General features: G+C 43.7%; 1 protein-coding gene across 1 annotated transcript in view; it reads right to left on the reverse strand.

Moving 5' to 3' along the window:
* Positions 1–205: 205 nt before the first annotated feature.
* MYZAP (myocardial zonula adherens protein) overlaps positions 206–22186 on the reverse strand; it is an 89812-nt gene continuing 67831 nt past the window's right edge. The window contains exons 13-15 of the mRNA XM_048867034.2: positions 3636–4346; positions 2150–2372; positions 206–904 (exon numbers count right to left, since the gene is read on the reverse strand). Of these exons, the coding sequence (XP_048722991.2) occupies positions 764–904; positions 2150–2372; positions 3636–4346 (1075 nt within the window). The 3' untranslated portion in view covers positions 206–763. The remainder of the gene's footprint in view (positions 905–2149; positions 2373–3635; positions 4347–22186) is intronic.

The following is a 22186-nucleotide window of genomic DNA, read 5'->3' on the forward strand; positions in this document are numbered from 1 at the left end:
GCTGTATTTCTTTGCAATTAAGAAAAGCTTTTCACTGGGGCTCTCCACTTTCAAACGTCAGTTGAAGCAAAGAAAATGATGCTGTGTTTGAGAGATTTTTGTTCTTCAAGGGTTGGCTAGTTTGCATTACTGAAAAAACACCCAAGACTTTATTTCTTCCAATGAAACTAGAGGAAGGATCTCTTCTATTAATTTCAGCAGACAATAGTATTCCAAAAGTTTAATCAATGTACAAAAATAGTATGAAGAAAAAGAACACCAAGGCCTTTAATAGAAAATATTAGTCTTCAAATTAATTAAATCGTTAGATTTGCTTAAAAAGGATCACCATAACTGGAGAGAATGTCCCTTAGAGCCTGAAGAGGATTTAAGTTATTTTATAACTCAGAGTTCTTATCTATTCACAATAGGTTTAAGGGTGGAAAAATATATTATTCCTTTTACGTTCATTTTCCCTCCAACTATAACCATCTTCTTGTAGACACTCTATCACTGCTTGAACAGCTACTTTAGCTGAGCTATATGAAGCCCAATGGGCAATTTTCAGAGGCACTGAGCACACACTCTGCATATGAAAATCAGGCCACAAACACCAATATGATTTGTACTCAAACTATTAATCCCTTCCCAGAGCTGCAGTGCCACATCTCCTCTAGCAAACACAACAATCTACAAGGCCAAGAATCCTGGTTATCGAGTTTTTAAAAGGATAGCGCAAGAGATCAATTACACTGTCCATTGCCAGATATTTTCCTTTTTGAACTCAGTCTTCCAATGAATGGTAGTCTTCCTCATCCCTCACTTCTCTGTATTTCATTGAAGTTTCCTCCTCAGGTTCATACCTGACCATTTTAATATTCAACCTTTCTGCTAGTTTTTGTGCGGCAAGTTTTGCTTGCATTTCCTAAAAACGAACACACACCGGAAGGAAAGAGAGACAAGTTAAACTATAATTTGTTATTCATCCTGGATGTCAAAAATCTACTAGCTAAAAAATAGAAACATTACAGAGTAACTTGCATGATCACATTAAGTGTCAACCCAACTATTCTTAGTATCTGCAAGAAACAGTGGACATTTCCTTAAATTTAAACAAAAAGATCTTTAATATTTTGATTTAGAAATGATTCCATTTTATTACTTGAGCAGCAGTTTCTCCATGCTGCAATTCTTACATAAGACCTGCTTCCACTTGAACAAGATCAGGCCTATGTAGAGATGTTGCCTACCAGAGTCATGTGAGAAACAGAACTCCCAGCTCCAACAAAGACTGTGGCCTTTGGCAACTCCTATAATTTCTCCAGTTCCAATTTTTCCACCCCCCTGTAAAAAGTTCTTGTCTATTCACAATAGGTCTTAGGGCGGAAAAATATATTATTCCTTTTACATTCATTTTTCTTCCAACTAACACCACCTTCTTGTAGACACTCTGTTATTGCTTACTACAGTATGTTGAACATACTTTAGCTGAGCTATTTACCTAACTCTCAGGAACGCTGAGATTATTAATTGGCAAGTGCTTGTAAAATATTAAGCAGCACCACACTGAAATTAAATAGCCCAACACCAATAAGTTTTTACTAGCTGTCCAGTTTTAAACGTTACCAGTCTGTCATCATATGGAATTCAATGCCAAAATCCAGTGCCAGAGGAGATCTCTGTTCAAAATGAAATTTCCTTAACCTCCAGTGACTACAAAGAACTTGGTCGTTGCCAGTCACAGTGCAAAGAAAATCAACGGTAATTACGTGCTCGCATTTTTCAGATCTATAACACTGGATACTTCTTTTGCCTTTATTAGCATGAATGGGGCATCCAGCATACACTAGTGACTGGTATGCTCGTTACCGAGCGTACTTTTTGAGTTCAAAGCACAGAGGTGACAAGTGACACTGCAACGAATTGATCATTACTATATGCAAAGAATAAGGCTAAATTTTATTTACTGCTTGATAAACAGCTCTAAAGACTGAATTTGAAAACACCACTGACAGAATCAAATAGAAAAATTAATCTGACCTTCTAAAGAGAGTCTGAGAGTCTCGACTGACTAACATATGAAAGGCATACCCTTTATACCGTGGCTTTCCAGAATGGTCTCAGCAATATAATTACATTTTCCAGTCCAAACAGTAACACTGATTCATACCTCATATATTTCTTTTTGCTGTGTCTGAAGTGCTACTGATTCTTCTACAGATAACAGTTGGGTAGGTGCATGATGAAGTGGTGGCAGCCGGGCTGCTGTGATGTCATCCAGATGTTTCTTATCTCTAAGACGTCTTTCTTCTTCGGAAATTGAAGATCCAAGTCTCCTAGGTGAACGACTAGGTGAGGAATCATGAGATGAGCCACTCCACTCAGCTGGTAATCTAAAAGGGATCAAATGTGAAGTTGCGACCCATATTTGCAATGTGAATTTAAGATGTAGTTTTTAATTCTAGAAATAGTCATTTCTGATACAGAAAGACTAAGAAAGAGACAGTATAAATCAGGTCATATTATAATGTACCACATAAGTGAACAATAAGTTGAACTTTCATAGTGCTTCTTCATGTAAAAAGGTAATTAATTTTCACAGCACTTTTACAAGGAAGGAAACTTTACCAATGAGGAAAAATTCATGGACAGGTTAAGTGACTTCCCCAAAGCCACACCGTAAATCACTGCTTTCGCAAGGATTAGAATGGAAGAGTTCCCAGCTCAGCAATAAGTCCATTAGAATATGCTGCCTCTCTCAATCTACTGAATGCTATCTACTTCAATTAACTTCCCTGAGGTTGAGGACATTCATTTTTTCACAGGAAATGCTCCAGCACATTGAAGGATCGTGCCCTACTTAAGTACAATCTCTCTCTACATACATGTTTCTAATACTAACCATAAAATCACATACTACACAGACACCTGGAGTCACTCTTTCCTGCCTTCCTCTGTGAATATCTGAAGTTTTTAATCAATGGAAAAAATGAACTAGTGATTTCATACAGCTTGTAATCTTCTAATGTAGTGATCTGCAGCTACAATAGGTTAATCTTTTCAATTATATGAAGGCACTATGATGATGCTCCATGATGCATATCAATTGTTTCCAGAATAGCACCTAGTAAAGGTGCAAAACGCTATCATGTCACCAACTTGTAGCAAATATTCTTTTCGGGGGGAAAAAATCTCTGCCAGAAGTTGTACTTCTAGTTCTATGTTTCTGTGTATTTTGTGCCCATAAAATAGCAATGGCTGGGAGTCAGGGAAACTTCAGGCAGTCACTGTTGAAGTTTCCAGACAATTTTGCCAATATAGAAATTAAAATTCAGAGTGATCCTGAAAAAGCCACCTGCTATTACAGTTCAATTGTAGTCCTAAAGGAATATTTGCCAGTTAAGTAATAGCTTCGTAGCGTGAACCAAAAAAACCTTTCAGGATTGATGATGATTATTTATTACTCGTGGAATCAGGAGACTAAGCGACATTTTTTGATGATAACTTTTGAATCAGGATTTTAGCCCCAGTCTCCAGATGTGGGGGACTAGCACATTAAACTAGCATGACACTAAAGCATTTACAGTCGCCAATTTTATATAGATAATAGTTAGCCCTCCTATTTATGAGAAACTTCTATATTCTGCAATACTTACACGTTGGTTTTAAATTTATTTTTAGCTCTTGGGTTCTTAGCTCTTGATTCTAGAACTTCAATATAATGTGGCTTTTTTGATGCCACGGTGGGAAAGCTTCCAAAGGGATTCTTCTTAAATTTAGCAATGTTCTGTTCTTTTTCTGATTTTCTTTCATTGTTATTCCCATCTCCAACTGCAACTCTTTCAAAGGCACCCACCAGCACATCACCACTGCTGCCTGAAGCATCCACTGGACTTTCTGTTTCACCCAGAGAACTGTATTTAGGTATCTGCTGATCAATTTTCATCAGGCTGATTGTGGATGAATTTAAATTGGATTCACTTTCGTGAGATTTTGCATGGTCTTCTATCATACTCTCTATTTGATTAAGTTTTTTGTGGCCCTTTGAAGAAGCTGTACGTGTGTCTCTTTTCTCGGTACATTCAGCTTCCTTGTCTTGCAAAACAGTTGTAGAAGTTTTGTTTACAAGAGTAGCAGAGTTTTCATAAATAGATGAGAAAACTTTATATGTTGATTTGTTCTCACTCAGGGCAACTCTTTGCTTGTTTGTATTAATCGCCTCTTGTTTTGTCTGAAACTCCAGTCTAACAACAGACAACAGTTCAGTTGTCCTCCTTAATTCTTCCTGCTGTGCTATGGCAAGCTTCAGCTTTTCAACAAAATCAGAGATCTTTTTACCTTTATCTGGAAGTCTATAAATAAATGTCCTAAAAATAAGAAAGAAATAGTTATGTGACAAGCCTCAGTCTTATTTCTGATATTCACATATGTAATATCAGATGGATAAAGTTAATAGTTTCATGAAAATATTAAAACATTGCTGGTTCCATGACATTAGAATTCTAATGTTTTCAGAATGCTTTAAGTTTGCATAAATGCATGACATCTGTAGTTTTATAAGTTCATGACTATAGCAGAAAAAAAGTAATCATTTTGCCAAACCAGTGAAGATTATTCTGAGCTGAAATAATGATTTGACAAATATTTTACAACGATTTCATTTAAAAGATCACAGAACTGGGAGGGGAAAATACAAGACTGAAGTGAACTGTGCTATGATTACTGAAGATATTTATCAATTGACTTTAGAACTGTGAATTTATAAAACTTGAGTATACTTCTAAAACTGTTGTCTTGACAGCCTTACCCAGAATAGTCTTCACAACTCTATTATGTTATCAAAGCTATCTGTAGCAAATTAATCACAGAAGTGTGTGCGTGTGAAATCCAACCTATAAAGTGATGTGATTCTGACACAAATGAGTAGCATTCACAACCAGTAAATTGGGTCCAAGAAAGTTTTACTAACTGATTTTATGGAAAAATCAAGTGAAGTATCAGTAAGTAGATCTCTTAGGTGTAGTCTACACTAGAAAAGGTTTGCTGGTAAAGCTATACCAGCAAACCCTCCTAGTGTATACACAACTTACACTGGCGAAAATCTGTTTTTGCCACTATAGTTTATATCAAAATAAGCTATATTAGCAAAAGCACTTCTATGCCAGTATAACTGCATCTTCACAAGGGATTTTGCTGGTATAGAAATGTTGCAAAAAAAACCAAAAAACCAAAATGCCCTTACCAACACCAGAAAAGATTTCAGTGTAGACCAGACCTTAGAGAATAGGGCTAAAATTGCACATTTGTGCAGGATATATGTTTGTTCTAGTTCTTCCTTTTCCCCACTCTTTAGTTTTCCTTCACTGGAAGGAAAAAAAAAAAAAAGATATGTCTTTATACTAAGTTAGCTACCTCACTGTACATTTTTTAGAGGGGACCAGGCACAGAAGTTTCTACCTCACCATAGCTAGTTGTAATCAAAGCCCCACTGATTGGGGTTTACCTCAACTAGCTACACTGAGGTATAAAACTACTTGTGTCTTGTCTCCACTACAATTTTACATCAAACTTGCTATCTCAATGTGAAACAAGACATATCTTTTTTACAATGAAGACATAGCCTAAGTTTTAGACACCACCCCGCTATATTTCCCCCATAAATTGATGAGTGACACCCTCCCCACTTTGGCCTTTACTCATTAACTCTGTCTCTCACACACACTCTTTTTATTGAAAGAAGACTTGAAAGCCTCCTTAAAAACCACGTATTTCTGTAGATGACATGTTATATTTGCAACTCATTAAAGCCCTGACCCCGCAAACATGTAAACACGTGGGGTGGTTTTACTTATGTGAGGAGCCCCACTGACTTTGAATAGAGTCACTCATGCTTAAGTGCTTGCAAGATCAGGCCCTACTAACGGAAAAGCATCACTTATTTATTGTTCTTCACTGGTTCTTGCTCTCAGACTCAAGATCTAAGTGATCACCATGTGTTGGGTCAGGAAGGAATTTTCCCCGAGGTTAAATTGGCAGTGACAAACTTTTTCACCTTCCTTTGCGGTGTGTGGGTGCAGGTTACTTGCTAGGATTAACTGGGTCTACTGAACAATCACTTTCCTGGCTTTGGGCGTTGATGTACCTCACTCCCACCTATTCTCTGCCTGTGGCACCTAACAGCCTAGTTTCCCGTAGACTGTAATACTTTGGTCATTGGGTTTAGCATGTGGGTGCTGGGTGGCGTTGGCGGCCCGTAATATACAGGAATCAGACCAGATGATCCGGTCAGCCCTTCTGGCACTGAATTCTATGATTGTCTGATTCTGTATTGCTTGGACTCCCAAATCCTTCTGTCCTCTATCAGTGCACTCTCTGTGCTTGGCACAGCCCCTGTGAAGTGGCCCCTTCAATAGGGGAAAATTCTTACGGCTGTTGGGCCTGTTCTGCCCACCAAGTCCAATCTGTGACCTGGCTGTTATCCCTCTCACAAGAACTCGGCTCCTGTCACTGTGGTATCCACCATCCAAAATGACAGCAGACAGTGGGGGGACAGGTGCTCCTGCAAAGTCATTGGCAAGATCAGGCTTCACTGTGTCATGTCTGCGTGTCTTGGAAATGGTGGTGGCTGTGGGTGGGTGAACAGGAGGAAGGCAGCTATGAGTGTGCACACGCGTGTACGAGTAGGGGGGATGATAGCGGTGTGTTGGTCTTGCGGTAGTGGTACCTCTATTTCTGTGTGTGATGGAGGTGGTGGAAGCTAGGGGCTAAGGGACAGGACGCAGGGCAGCTCTGTGTGTGTGTGCGTGGTACGTGTGTGGGGGGATGACAATACCGATGGGGTAGTGGTGTGTCTGTGTGTGCGTGCGCGCGTCTGTCTGTGTTTTAGGTGGTGGCGGTGGTAGTTGGGGAGATAGGAGGCAGGGCAGCTCTGTGTGTGGAGCAGCGATGACAGCAATGTGTTGGGGTAGCAGTGCGTATCGCCGTGTGTGGGGGCTGGGGGGACCGGAAGCAGGGCAGCTCCGTGTGTGGGGCGGGGGGGGAATGAATGAGAGCGGGGTGGTGGGGCAGCTCCGTGTGTGGGGCAGCTCCGTGTGTGGGGCGGGGGGGGAATGAATGAGAGCGGGGTGGTGGGGCAGCTCCGTGTGTGTGGGGGGGGGGAATGAGAGCGGGGTGGTGGGGCAGCTCCGTGTGTGGGGCGGGGGGGGGAATGAATGAGAGCGGGGTGGTGGGGCAGCTCCGTGTGTGGGGCAGCTCCGTGTGTGGGGCGGGGGGGGAATGAATGAGAGCGGGGTGGTGGGGCAGCTCCGTGTGTGTGTGGGGGGGAATGAGAGCGGGGTGGTGGGGCAGCTCCGTGTGTGGGGCGGGGGGGGGAATGAATGAGAGCGGGGTGGTGGGGCACCAGTGCATCTCTCGGTGTGTGCGGGGGGGGATTAGGAGGCAGGGCACCGGGGGGGGGGGCGGGGATGGCAGCAGGGTGTTGGGTGGAAGGCGCGCGAGGGCAGCTGTGTGCGTATTGGGGGCGGGCAGCTGGTCACGGCGGGAAGCCGTTACGCCGGTTACCCGTCTCCGCTGCGCGGGCCCGTGGCCGGGGAAGGACGGGCTCAGCCCAGCCCCGGGGTGGTGGCCGCCGGGCGCTATCCCGCGGTCTCGCTCCCGGCGGCCCCGCGCTCACCGAGCGGCCAGCAGCCTCTCCTGGCGCCTCAGCATCTCCTGCAGCTCTTGCAGGCTTCGGCCCCGCAGCTCCCCGCCTTCCCCTGGCGGCGATGACATGCTGCCAGCCGGCCGGGAACAGGCACCTGTCGCTGCAGGGGGTTCCCCAGCGCCGGCTCCGCCAGCGGCTTCCGCCGCACACAGTAGGCCGCCATGTTACCGGAAAGGACGGTACGGCAGCAGGGTCAGAGTTTATTGAAAGGCGGAGCTGTGCGCCGCTGATCCCTGGGCCCTTAGCCGGTCGTCCCGCCCCTCTTTAGATCCTGTTCTTCTACCAAGCGCACACCCAACCCAGGCCAGATGGGTCCCGCCCCCCCCATCCGTCACGCCTCCATTTCCGTCCACACACTGTCACCCCACCCCCGTCTCTCTCGCGCCCCCATCCCAAACATGCCCAATCCCCCTCCTCTGCCCCTAAACCTCCACCCACCTTCCCACTGCCGGACCACTGACCAGACACCCCCCGCTCCATCAACCCCTGCACCCCCCACAGACATTATACCCCCATCAGTTCCCCCCCCCCAAAACGAGTCCCAGGCTCCTCCCTCCGCACAACCCTTCTCCAAACCCTGATCACCTCCCGCTCTACATGACCCCTGCTGCATCCCATGCACACAAATATACCAACTCATCACCAAACCCCACGCTCCTCCTCCCTCCATGCCCCCTTATCTCTACCCACAATGACTTTGGGGTCTAATATCCCACGGCCCTGCCAACTGCACTCCCACTTTGCACAGAACTCCGCCCTCACCTTCTAGATAACCGTGTAAACGGTCATACATTATAATGCAAATGTACTGTTTGTCTCTACCATAGATAAAACTTTGTGGGGCACTGTGTCTTAAAAATAAACGGTGTCAAAGATGATGTTGGAGTTGCGGATACAGACTAACACAGCTGCTACTCTGAACCCAGTTGTGAATGCGATCCTCAGTCACCCAAGTGTGTTCTACCTGTTCAGACCAATGATGCAGCCAGCTTAGAGTCTGCAACGTTCTCTCTACCGCGATCCTGATGTCTCACTAGATATTAATGCAGTGTTGTAATTCATTAGGGACAAATGCTATTCATTCCTCCCTCCATGACTGTAGGAACAAAGATGTAGAAGAATCAGTGTGGTGGTTTTACTGCTCCAAGGGCAGGATTAGGGTGGTTACTCAAGTCTGAATTGTGGGGACTTTTACAAAGTCCCTCCACCTCTCAAATTAGCTCCTGGTAATAGCTGAAAAAGCAAAAACGATGGGAAAGGACAGCATCTATACTCTTCGTTCAGCACCCTTAGCAGCCTGCATGTATCAAAGTGGAAAAGTTGTTCCTTTCGCTCCCCCAACCTTGGTGCTTTTGCGGTTAGAAAGCAGACGCCTACAGCCAGATAGAAAATGTCCTCATTCCTGAAGCCAGGCATTTTGTTAAACTTTCTAGTAGTACTTTAAATAAACAAACAAGAATGACAGAAAGTAGCTGTCTACCACCCCAAAAGCAACATTTATATAATGCTGTCATATTCACTCAATTATTGTGCAGTGGGGCAACCCTTGTAAAGTGACTGGTGTAAAGAAGAGATACCAGCATGAGACTCAAAATGGCAATTTTCAAATGCATCTGTATTCCCCCAAAATATTAACACAAGACAACCAGCAAAATAGGAGAAATGCACTCAAGACTACAGGGAGTGGGACTTAAACAGCAGGAACCAGGAAGAAAGGGGTGGGTTAAGAGAAGAAGGAAGGGAATTGAATGAGGATGGTAGGGTGGCGCCAGTTTCCTATTTCAAGCTGAGTGGTGCAGATGTTTGAAAAGATCTGTGGCTTGTGAACCACAGGTTGCTGACTTCTGCACTAAATAAATCAAGTGACCCAATTGAAGCAAAGGGCCCTCAGCCCATCAGAGTTCAACTCAAGATGGATCCCCATGTCACACAGTCTGCATTCTTGAATGTGGTTATTACGTTCATTGGAAGAAGCACATTTTGTAGTAAGCTGGATGAAAGAAATAGTAGAGAACAGCAGCAGATACTTGTGTCTGGTGTTCAACAGTCAGTTTACTGAAAAAGTAGTGAGGGTCTAGATTTCTTACTAAAACTGATTTGCACTTTTCACTGGTAAAAAAATCTAGCCCCTTCCATTTGTTTAAATGGACATTATCTTTTAGCTGACCATAGGATCTTACTAGGACTCAAGATTTTTAATTGTCAGGGATTGCTTAAGTAAGGGTAAAGGTGGAGATTACAGGGATTTTTGCAAATTGACATTTTCTATTGACTATTTTTAGTTCGGCCACAAATTTACATTTTGAAAATACAGGTTTTTATAAAATGTAGTGACAATGAATACATTTCTACCTTTTTAAAAAAATTCCCAAATGAGAACAGATTATTTGAAGTAAATAAACATTCCTCTTCACAATGCAAGAGCTAAACCTTGCAACACAAAAGAAACCAAAAGTGAAACTGACCTCATTGACTTTCATTGTCCAAACAGAGAAATGCAAAATCTAAACAAAGAACATAGATGAGACTTGTTATGTCAAACTTGTTTTAAAATATCTTTGTGGGTAATACACAAGGTAAATATAGAACTTCAGACTCTGTTGGTTTGCTTATTTTGTTTTTTCTCAACTGGTTGTTATGAGTGCCATGATATTTATTAAACCCACTCCATCTAGTAGTAATAATAATAAAGCCATTAGCTGAATGGTGGTTCCCAGGTGGCAGATTTGGGTCTTTTAAAGTTTATCCCAATAGAGGCCGCTTGGTCCAAGTACGAGTAAAGAGACATTTCTCAGAGATTGTTAAAACAGTTGTTTTATGAACAGGATGAACTGAAGGCCAATCCCAGAGGGATTGAGAGAGGAAGCATGTTAAAATGACTATCCACCCCTTTGTTTGCTCAGCTGGAAGGTGAATGGAAAGGCTGAGGGCTAGGGGAAATGAGATTAATCAAGTCGGCAGCTACCCATTGGAAAAAAAAATACCATGATCAGGGTGAGAAAAACCCAACTAAGTGACTAGTGAGTGGACTGTCTTAGTGCCCCCAGCCCAGATCATCCCGTCCTACAGAAAATCCTACAGGAGAAGGAAGAAATCTCTGTTTGCCCCATTTCTCCCTGATCATTCAGTCAGGGGAGGCAGGTTTTGCCTCTGACAAATAGGCAAGAATACTCCCCCTCCCCAATTTAGGTGATCCCAGGGAAGCTGTAATAGGCCAAATAAAGGCTCTATTCCCCTGCATCTGCTCTGAATTCTAGCCCCTCCTCTGGCCAACTCCCAAGCCCCAGTAACCCTTTAGACCTATAAGTGGAAGTTTTTTAACTTACTCTTCACACAGCCAGAGGCAGGATGATGCGTATCCCTCAGCTCACCCCCTCCTGCCCTATATCTCCACCTCTTCTCCTTGTGCAAACCACAGAGAAAAATGTGGCAATGTCATGGAAAGAGAATGCCCCCTTTTTCTGTAGGGGAACAGGGAGGCGCACATACAGAGGGTTCTTTTCATGCACAGGTCTATGCAGGATGATCTACAGCTCTATCACTATTATACTTTGAGTTGCTGCTGTGTAACTTCCGTTCAATCATTATTACATGTGCAGAAAGGTAATAGCATTTACAATTTATATTTCTAACTCTGAACTGCAGCACCACCGTGCAACAGTAGGAGAAAAGGTGATGGGAATGAAATCTCATGTTGCAAATTACCAACATGAATCATCAGCGATGATGTGCTGGATACAAAACATGTGAGTTCCCCTATGGCATCACTCATAAGGACAATCACTCAGACTGTGACATTCATCTATCTTTAGCTAGCATCATTAGGAAGAATACTGAGTAGATGATGCCTGTATTAGGATAAGATTTAGAATTCCCTTTATGGTTTAAGTGTGATCAGGAATTTACGTGGAGGTCATCAAGTGATCCACCTATAGAAAAGAATGGGGGTGAATATACATTTCTGGTCAAATTTGATCTTGTCACTTATTCAGCAGAAGCCATTATGGATGCCTAGGCAGTGGAAAGTAGATGCTAATGCTCAAAGGTAGAAGTGGATCTGAAACACCCTCACCCTCCCAACCCCTACCCTTACCTCCCTGCTATGAACTGGCATCCGGAGCAATTGCAGGGAAGGGGAAGGCCGTGCATTCTCATGCCTTGCCAGCTGGGAGTACAGAGAACTGTTTTGCAGGAAGGAAACCCCCCAAACAGCCCTGTTTCGAAGACAAGTAGATCTCATCAGACAGAACGTGGTCAGCCTAATACAATCTAGGGACTTTGGCCACTTCTTTTTCTACTGGGGTTCAGAAGTAACATATTTAAGTTGCACATCAGTAGGGTTGCTGATTTTGATATGATGAAATCTCCAGGAATACATCCAATGACAATCTTTAATTAAAGATTAATCTTTATTTCCTGGAGACTCCAGGCCAATCCTAGAGGGCTGGCAACCCTACACATCAATAGTATTTTCACAGCTTCTCTTGAAGAACATTCTCTTTGTATTAGAGCATGTTTTGCCTCCACATTAGAGGGGAATATTTCTTCCAGTCACCAACTGTTTTCTTGAACACTTTGTTCAGCACTCATATAAGGTGCTTATTATTTCACAGGATTGGTCCCTTTGTTTCTTATTATAGTAGATTTTACTATGCTCCCCACTTTGGATATTGTCCCAAGAGAGGGTGCTATTAATAACAGCTGACTGAAGGCGATAGTCTGTTTTCTGTCATGTCTGAAGTCAAATGCAATTTATTCCTCAATAGTATGAGAACAGTTGCTATGCAATTCAGTGTTATTTGTATGGCAAATATCTTGGAACCTACAAGAAGATCCAATTATAAGAAGAGCAGCAGAGAAGAAAATCCACTCTTCTGATAAATAAAATAGAATAAATGAGGTGACAGATGAGACAAGGATAGGAGAGAGGAATATTGCTCTTTATATAGGGAGATTAGGCTTTCAAGTAATTAGGCAATGTATCCAAAAGTATACTGTTTGACATATTATACAAGTCACTGGGGACATTCTGATAGAGATAGATGTTTGCATGTGTGAATTTTTAATACTTCTGGAAGGTACCAGAATGAAGCTCTCCATCCAAAGGATAGAAATAGGAAAAAGGCCACAGGATTAAAGCCGGTCAATGTTTTTCAACTAAAAAGTTTTATTGGAAAAATGTGGATGCATCAAAATTTTTGATTTACCAACTGGGAAGTTCTAAAAAAAATGAAAATCTTAATTTAAATTGATATTTCAAAGCAAAACTAAAAATGTTAAATTTTGACTGGAAATGCCATTGACTTTTGGGTTTTGGAAACAAAAATTTCAGTTTTCCATTTTTTATTTTTTTCCTGGTATCTCCTACTTAAAAAAAAATAAAATAGATGTTTCCATTCTCTGCCCCTCCACCCACTAGTGGTGTGTGTTCCTGCACTGATGATGGTGATATCTCCAGCACAGCCTATGGGTTTAGTAAAGGGCCAAATCCTACACTCCTAAGTTTCTACACTTTTTAACCTGCTCATCCACTCATAAAAACCCCCAATGTCAAAACCTCTCCAGCACATCAAAGATCTTCAACCTATCCTGAAGGACGATCCCTCACTCTCACAGATCTTGGGAGACAGGCCAGTCCTTGCTTACAGACAGAACCTGAAGCAAATACTCACTAGCAACCACACACCACACAACAAAGCCACTAACCGAGGAACCTATCCTTGCAACAAAGCCCATTGCCAACTCTGTCCATATATCTATTCAGGGGACACCATCATAGGACCTAATCATATTGGGCACACTATCACAGACTCGTTCACCTGCACATCTACCAATGTGATATATGCCATCATGTGCCAGCAATGCCCTTCTGCCATGTACATTGGCCAAACGGACAGTCTCTAGGTAAAAGAATAAATGAATCAGACGTCGAGAATTATAACATTCAAAAACCAGTCGGAGAACACTTCAATCTCTCTGGTCACTCAATTACAGACCTAAAAGTTGCAATTCTTCAACAAAAAAGTTTCAAAAAACAGACTCCAAAGAGAAACTGCTGAATTGGAATTAATTTGCAAACTGGACACCATTAAATTAGGCTTGAATAAAGACTGGGAGTGGATGTGTCATTACACAAAGTAAAACTATTTCCCCATGCTTATTTCTTCCCCCTACTGTTACTCACACCTTCTTATCAACTGTTGGAAATGGGCCATCCTGATTATCACTACAAAAGGTTTTTTTTCTCCTGATGATAATAGCTCACCTTAACTGATCACTCTCGTTATAATGGGTATGGCAACACCCATTTTTTCGTGTTCTCTGTGTATATATCTTCCTACTATATTTTCCACTGCATGCATCTGATGAAGTGGGTTTTAGCCCACGAAAGCTTATGCTCAAATAAATTTGTTAGTCTCTAAGGTGTCACAAGTAGTCCTATTCTTTTTAAGATTTTAGTAGTGCATTTTGGCAATTTACAGGAAAACCAGAGTCCACGTCTGAGAGGCACACCAAAGCTATCAAAATTGCGCATACAAAAGGACATCTAAGACGGTATTAGCTAAGCTATAACACTTTACAGAACTCATCTTAAGAAACCAAACTAATAATACTGCTCATCATTGATTAGTCACTGGTTCTAATCTTTGCTATTGCTTGCATATTTATAAGGCTCTTTGGATGCAACATATTATTTGCTTCATTTAAAATATGTTTTTAGAAGACAATATACACTCAATGTGTGTGATGAATAATGGAAATTTAAGTTATAAAAAATGGGCCAATTTATTCTAGTGGTATAACTCCAGTGAGGTCAATGGAGCATCGTCCCTGATGTACTTGGGATCTGTCTTAATCTGTCCTTGGTTTAGACAACAGAATGGATAGTCATTTTTAGAACAGTTTTTTTGTGTTTGTTTGAGGGACAAGGGACCATTATGCCAGTTATTTTGCATACAAAACAAGTTCTCTTTTCTTTAATTAAGAGCCTCATCTATTTGATACTTAGCTCAAAGAGCAATTTTCAGTCTTAAACAAGGGAGTGATTTCCTGTTCTCAAGAGTGTATCTGCCAAAGGAAACAGTAACAAGAAATTCCAAGAGCCAAACAAATCACTTTCAAATTAATACATGTTTTGCACCTATAAGGGTTTGTAGGATAAGTTGTTTCTATGATTTTTATGGTAAGCTTATGTTATATTCAAATTAGTGTTGAGACACTAGAGTATAAAAATTCCTATAAAATACACAATATTTATTGCTGTTTATCCTTTTCAAATCCTACATACCATAGATATTAAAATGTACAATGTAACTATTATTTATACAGTGTATATGCAAACTGAATCCCCAAGTGCTTTCTTGATTTACATACAAGACAGCTAACAACATGGTTTAAATTACAAAAGAATATGGGCTACAAACACTGTATTGTGATCTAAATAAAGTGATATAATTTACTCTTACATATTCAATGCACTTTATAGGACCTAGCTACATGGATCTCATTGACTATTTCCTAATTTCCAGTGTTGTAGGACACATTTATCCAAACCAGCGTTGACAAACAGGATATTGAAATATGAAAACAATTTTTACAGTTTGACTTACGTTCATATACTCAAAGGCAGAAGGACCCACTTATCACCTAGTTTGACCTCCTAACAGTGGAACTATGCTGATTTACACCAGCTCATGATCTGACCCTAAATCTTTAGCTGATCTCTGAGTCACAAACTTTTTTCCCCGTCTCCCTCCTTCTCCACTTTCATCATCAAGACCACACAGTACCCATCAATCAAGTTTGAACAAAATTCAATTATAAAATCCTTGTCTGTTTTTAGTCAGTGATTTCTATGCAGCATATCAGATATCAAGATGTCCTTTAACTAGGACTGAAGAAACTGTGTACTTCTCATTTAGTTTAGAAATTAATCCATATTTCAAATTATTCTATAAATTATATTTTTAAGAGGAAACTTCTACAAGGAAGACCCAAGGCTCAGTTGCTCTGAAGCAAGCCCAGTGCAGTTTCACAGTCAGAGTGGTTGATTTTTTTGCTTTACTCAGAGTTAATGAGGCCTGTATGACATATTCAGAAGAGATTCCATTGAACCCTTTGAAAGCATAATGAATTTCCTTTTGATATTTATAATAAAATACTGCCCAACCTTTCCCCCATTCTCTCACAATCTCCAAGCAAATGCCATTTGCTGAGAAACTCCCCAAATGACTCTTGTTTCTCAACCTTTGCCTGTGTAACTTCATTGGGCTCCATTATGACTTAGGGGGGAAAAAGGTTAACATCTTTTGTAACCATGCACCTTTCCCCCATCTTTTAATTCAGTCTTCATCCAGCCACCTGAAGTTTAAAGATTGCTCCCATATAATAAACCAGCCTCATCACATGATCAAACTGCTTGTGGAGCCATCTTGCCATGTAAGAGGTCAAGAGGTGCTTGTGTAATGGACTGTGACTGCGAACCCATGAGGACACCAGAATCACAAGTGCGGTTCAATTCAAAAATCCTCAACATCAAGAGCAGAAGCATCTATCCCTTGAACAAAGTAAAAACATAATGAGGGCCTATCAACGCTTGAAACACTACAGCGACATAGCTGCAGCGCTGTAGTATTTCAGTGTAGGCACTACCTGTGTGGATGGGAGGGGTTCTCCCATAGGCGATCCACTTCCCTGAGAGTGAGTAACTAGGTCGATGGAAGAATTCCATCGGCCTAGCACTGTCTACACTGGGGTTAGGTCGACTTAAATACATCTCATATGTCTACACTACAGAATAAGGTCGAATTTATAGAAGTCGTTTTTTTAGAAATCGGTTTTATATATTCGAGTGTGTGTGTCCTCACAGAAAATGCTCTAAGTGCATTAACTCGGCGGAGCGCTCCCACAGTACCGAGGCTAGAGTCGACTTCCGGAGCGTTGCACTGTGGGTAGCTATCCCACAGTTCCTGCAGTCTCCGCTGCCCATTGGAATTCTGGGTTGAGATCCCAATGCCTGATGGGGCTAAAACATTGTCGCGGGTGGTTCTGGGTACATATCGTCAGGCCCCCGTTCCCTCCCTCCCTCCGTGAAAGCAAGGACAAACAATCGTTTCGCGCCTTTTTTCCTGAGTTACCTGTGCAGACGCCATACCACGGCAAGCATGGAGCCTGCTCAGGTAACCGTCACCCTATGACTCCTGGGTGCTGGCAGACGCGGTACGGCATTGCTACACAGTAGCAGCAACCCCTTGCCTTGTGGCAGCAGACGGTACAGTACGACTGGTAGCCGTCATCGTCATGTCAGAGGTGCTCCTGGCCACGTCGGCTGGGAGCGCCTGGACAGACATGGGCGCAGGGACTAAATTTAGAGTAACTTGACCACGTCATTCTCTTTAGTCCTGCAGTCAGTCCTATTGAACCGTCTTATGGTGAGCAGGCAGGCGATACGGATTGCTAGCAGTCGTACTGTACCATCTTCTGCCAGGCAGGCAAGAGATGAGGATTGCTAGCAGTCGTATTGTACCATCTTCTGCCAGGCAGGCAAGAGATGAGGATGGCTAGCAGTCATACTGTACCATCTTCTGCCGAGCAGCCATGAGATGTGGATGGCATGCAGTCCTTCTGCACTGTCTGCTGCCAGCCAAAGATGTAAAAGATAGATGGAGTGGATCAAAACAAGAAATAGACCAGATTTGTTCTGTATTCATTTGCTTCCCCCCCTCCCCTGTCTAGGGGACTCATTCCTCTAGGTCACTCTGCAGTCACTCACAGAGAAGGTGCAGCGAGGTAAATCTAGCCATATATCAATCAGAGGCCAGGCTAACCTCCTTGTTCCAATAAGAACAATAACTTAGGTGCACCATTTCTTATTGGAACCCTCCGTGAAGTCCTGCCTGAAATACTCCTTGATGTAAAGACACCCCCTTTGTTGATTTTAGCTCCCTGAAGCCAACCCTGTAAGCCGTGTCGTCAGTCGCCCCTCCCTCCGTCAGAGCAACGGCAGACAATCGTTCCGCACCTTTTTTCTGTGCGGACGCCATACCAAGGCAAGCATGGAGGCCGCTCAGCTCACTTTGGCAATTAGGAGCACATTAAACACCACGCGCATTATCCAGCAGTATATGCAGCACCGGAGCCTGGCAAAGCGATACCGGGCGAGGAGGCGACGTCAGCGCGGTCACGTGAGTGATCAGGACATGGACACAGATTTCTCTGAAAGCATGGGCCCTGCCAATGCATGCATCATGGTGCTAATGGGGCAGGTTCATGCTGTGGAACGCAGATTCTGGGCTCGGGAAACAAGCACAGACTGGTGGGACCGCATAGTGTTGCGGGTCTGGGACGATTCCCAGTGGCTGCAAAACTTTCGCATGCGTAAGGGCACTTTCATGGAACTTTGTGACTTGCTTTCCCCTGCCCTGAAGTGCATGAATACCAAGATGAGAGCAGCCCTCACAGTTGAGAAGCGAGTGGCGATAGCCCTGTGGAAGCTTGCAACGCCAGACAGCTACCGGTCAGTTGGGAATCAATTTGGAGTGGGCAAATCTACTGTGGGGGCTGCTGTGATGCAAGTAGCCCACGCAATCAAAGATCTGCTGATATCAAGGGTAGTGACCCTGGGAAATGTGCAGGTCATAGTGGATGGCTTTGCTGCAATGGGATTCCCTAACTGTGGTGGGGCCATAGACGGAACCCATATCCCTATCTTGGCACCGGAGCACCAAGCCGCCGAGTACATAAACTGCAAGGGGTACTTTTCGATAGTGCTGCAAGCTCTGGTGGATCACAAGGGACGTTTCACCAACATCAACGTGGGATGGCCGGGAAAGGTACATGACGCTCGCATCTTCAGGAACTCTCGTCTGTTTCAAAAGCTGCAGGAAGGGACTTTATTCCCAGACCAGAAAATAACTGTTGGGGATGTTGAAATGCCTATATGTATCCTTGGGGACCCAGCCTACCCCTAAATGCCATGGCTCATGAAGCCGTACACAGGCAGCCTGGACAGTAGTCAGGAGCTGTTCAACTACAGGCTAAGCAAGTGCAGAATGGTGGTAGAATGTGCATTTGGACGTTTAAAGGCGTGCTGGCGCAGTTTACTGACTCGCTTAGACCTCAGCAAAACCAATATTCCCACTGTTATTACTGCTTGCTGTGTGCTCCACAATATCTGTGAGAGTAAGGGGGAGACGTTTATGGCGGGGTGGGAGGTTGAGGCAAATCGTCTGGCTGCTGGTTACACGCAGCCAGACACCAGGGCGGTTAGAAGAGCACAGGAGGGCGTGGTACGCATCAGAGAAGCTTTGAAAACCAGTTTCATGACTGGCCAGGCTACGGTGTGAAAGTTCTGTTTATTTCTCCTTGATGAAACCCCCCGCCCCTTGGTTCACTCTACTTCCCTGTAAACTAACCACCCGCCCCTCCTCCCATCAATCACCGCTTGCAGAGGCAATAATGTCATTGTTGCTTCACATTCATGCATTCTTTATTCATTCATCACACAAATAGGGGGATGACCACCAAGGTAGCCCAGGAGGGGTGGTGGAGGAGGGAAGGAAAATGCCACACAGCACTTTAAGCACAGCACTTTAAAAGTTTACAACTTTAAAATTTATTGAATGACAGCTTTTTTTTGGGCAATCCTCTGTGGTGGGGTGGCTGTTTGGCCGGAGGCCCCCCCACCGCGTTCTTGGGCATCTGGGTGTGGAGGCTATGGAACTTGGGGAGGAGGGCGGTTGGTTAGAGGGGCTGCAGTGGCAGTCTGTGCTCCAGCTGCCTTTGCTGCAGCTCAACCATACACTGGAGCATACTGGTTTGGTCCGCCAGCAGCCTCAGCATTGAATCCTGCCTCCTCTCATCACGCTGCCGCCACATTTGAGCTTCCGCCCTCTCTTCAGCCCGCCACTTACTCTCTTCAGCCCGCCACCTCTCCTCCCGGTCATTTTGTGCTTTCCTGCACTCTGACATTATTTGCCTCCAAGCATTCGTCTGTGCTCTGTCAGTGTGGGAGGACAGCATGAGCTCGGAGAACATTTCATCGCGAGTGCGTTTTTTTTTCTTTCTAAGCTTCACTAGCCTCTGGGAAGGAGAAGATCCTGTGATCGTTGAAACACATGCAGCTGGTGGAGAAAAAAAAAAAAAGGGACAGCGGTATTTAAAAAGACACATTTTATAAAACAGTGGCTACACTCTTTCAGGGTAATCCTTGCTGTTAACATTACATACATAGCACATGTGCTTTCGTTACAAGGTCGCATTTTGCCTCCCCCCACCGCGTGGCTACCCCCTCAACCCTCCCCCCTCCCTGTGGCTAACAGCGGGGAACATTTCTGTTTAGCCACAGGCAAACAGCCCAGCAGGAATGGGCTCCTCTGAGTGTCCCCTGAAGAAAAGCACTCTATTTCAACCAGGTGACCATGAATTATATCTCACTCTCCTGAGGATAACACAGAGAGATAAAGAACGGATGTTGTTTGAATGCCAGCAAACATACACTGCAATGCTTTGTTCTACAATGATTCCTGAGTACGTGTTACTGGCCTGGAGTGGTAAAGTGTCCTACCATTAAGGACACAATAAGGTTGCCCTCCCCAGAAACCTTTTGCAAAGGCTTTAGGAGTACATCTAGGAGAACCGAGAATGCCAGGGCAAAGTAATCCTTTCACATGCTTGCTTTTAAACCATGTATAGTATTTTAAAAGGTACACTCACCAGAGGTCCCTTCTCCGCCTGCTGGGTCCAGGAGGCAGCCTTGGGTGGGTTCGGGGGGTACTGGCTCCAGGTCCAGGGTGAGAAACAGTTCCTGGCTGTCGGGAAAACCGGTTTCTCCGCTTGCTTGCTGTGAGCTATCTACAACCTCATCATCATCATCATCATCATCTTCTTCGTCCCCAAAACCTGCTTCCGTGTTGCCTCCATCTCCGTGGAAGGAGTCAAACAACACGGCTGGGGTAGTGGTGGCTGAACCCCCTAAAATGGCATGCAGCTCATCATAGAAGCGGCATGTTTGGGGCTCTGACCCGGAGCGGCCGTTCGCCTCTCTGGTTTTCTGGTAGGCTTGCCTCAGCTCCTTCAGTTTCACACGGCACTGCTTCGGGTCCCTGTTATGGCCTCTGTCCTTCATCCCCTGGGAGATTTTGACAAAGGTTTTGGCATTTCGAAAACTGGAACGGAGTTCTGATAGCACGGATTCCTCTCCCCAAACAGCGATCAGATCCCGTATCTCCCGTTCGGTCCATGCTGGAGATCTTTTGCGATTCTGGGACTCCATCATGGTCACCTGTGCTGATGAGCTCTGCATGGTCACCTGCAACTTGCCACGCTGGCCAAACAGGAAATGAGATTTAAAAGTTCGCGGTTCTTTTCCTGTCTACCTGGCCAGTGCATCTGAGTTGAGAGTGCTGTCCAGAGCGGTCACAATGGAGCACTCTGGGATAGCTGCCGGAGGCCAATACCATCAAATTGTGTCCACAGTACCCCAAATTCAAGCCGGCAACGTCGATTTAAGCGCTAATCCACTTGTCAGGGGTGGAGTAAGGAAATCGATTTTAAGAGCCCTTTAAGTCAAAATAAAGGGCTTCATTGTGTGGACGGGTGCAGGTTTACATCGATTTAACGCTGCTAAATTCGACCTAAAGTCCTAGTGTAGACCAGGGCTCAGGGGTGTGGATTTTTCATACCCCTGAGTGACTTAGCTGGTCGACATAACTTTTTAGTGTAAATCAGGCTAAGTTATGAAATAGTCTGAATGATTGCTGCTATCAGCCGCTAGAGGGAGTCATGATCACATGCACTAGGCAAGCATACCATATATGCATTTTTCAGAGTAACAGCCGTGTTAGTCTGTATTCGCAAAAAGAAAAGGAGTACTTGTGGCACCTTAGAGACTAACCAATTTATTTGAGCATGAGCTTTCGTGAGCTACAGCTCACTTCATCGGATGTATGCATGTATGTATACATCAACCACCATTAGAAGAGTTCTGTGTAGCTCGAAAGCTTGTCTTTCACGAACCAAAGTTGGTCCAGTTTAAGATATTATCTTACCCACCTTTTCTCTCATCATCATCTCTGGCACATATTAATGTATTTGAAGATCCTGCCAATAGTTTCATTTCTCATTTATAATTCTGATAAATTTCAAACTGGCTGTAAGATGGTAGAAGCCCAGTTCAGCCAGCTTAGTCTTTCAGAAACCACCAGGGCACCAAGTCTCAGGCACCACAGTGTAATTCAAGGAAAGATCCTCCACACAAGATTAAAACAACAGTTACCACTGATCTCAGGGTGTGAGTAGTTTCAGTGTACTTGCTACCTGGTCACATGACAATTCCTCTGGTTTGCAGTATAAATATAGCTCCTCATTTCAGGGGTCTATAGAAAGTAACCCATTTTTCATAAAAAGTAGGGGGGCTTGTCTTCAGGCCCTTTGCCAGTGGAGCGATTTCTATGCCTTTTCACTACGAGAAACAGATTTATCCCTTCACTGGCATTAATGTAGAAT

Source organism: Caretta caretta, chromosome 10 (assembly GCF_965140235.1).
Source record: "Caretta caretta isolate rCarCar2 chromosome 10, rCarCar1.hap1, whole genome shotgun sequence".
Classification (NCBI taxonomy): Eukaryota; Metazoa; Chordata; order Testudines; family Cheloniidae; genus Caretta; species Caretta caretta.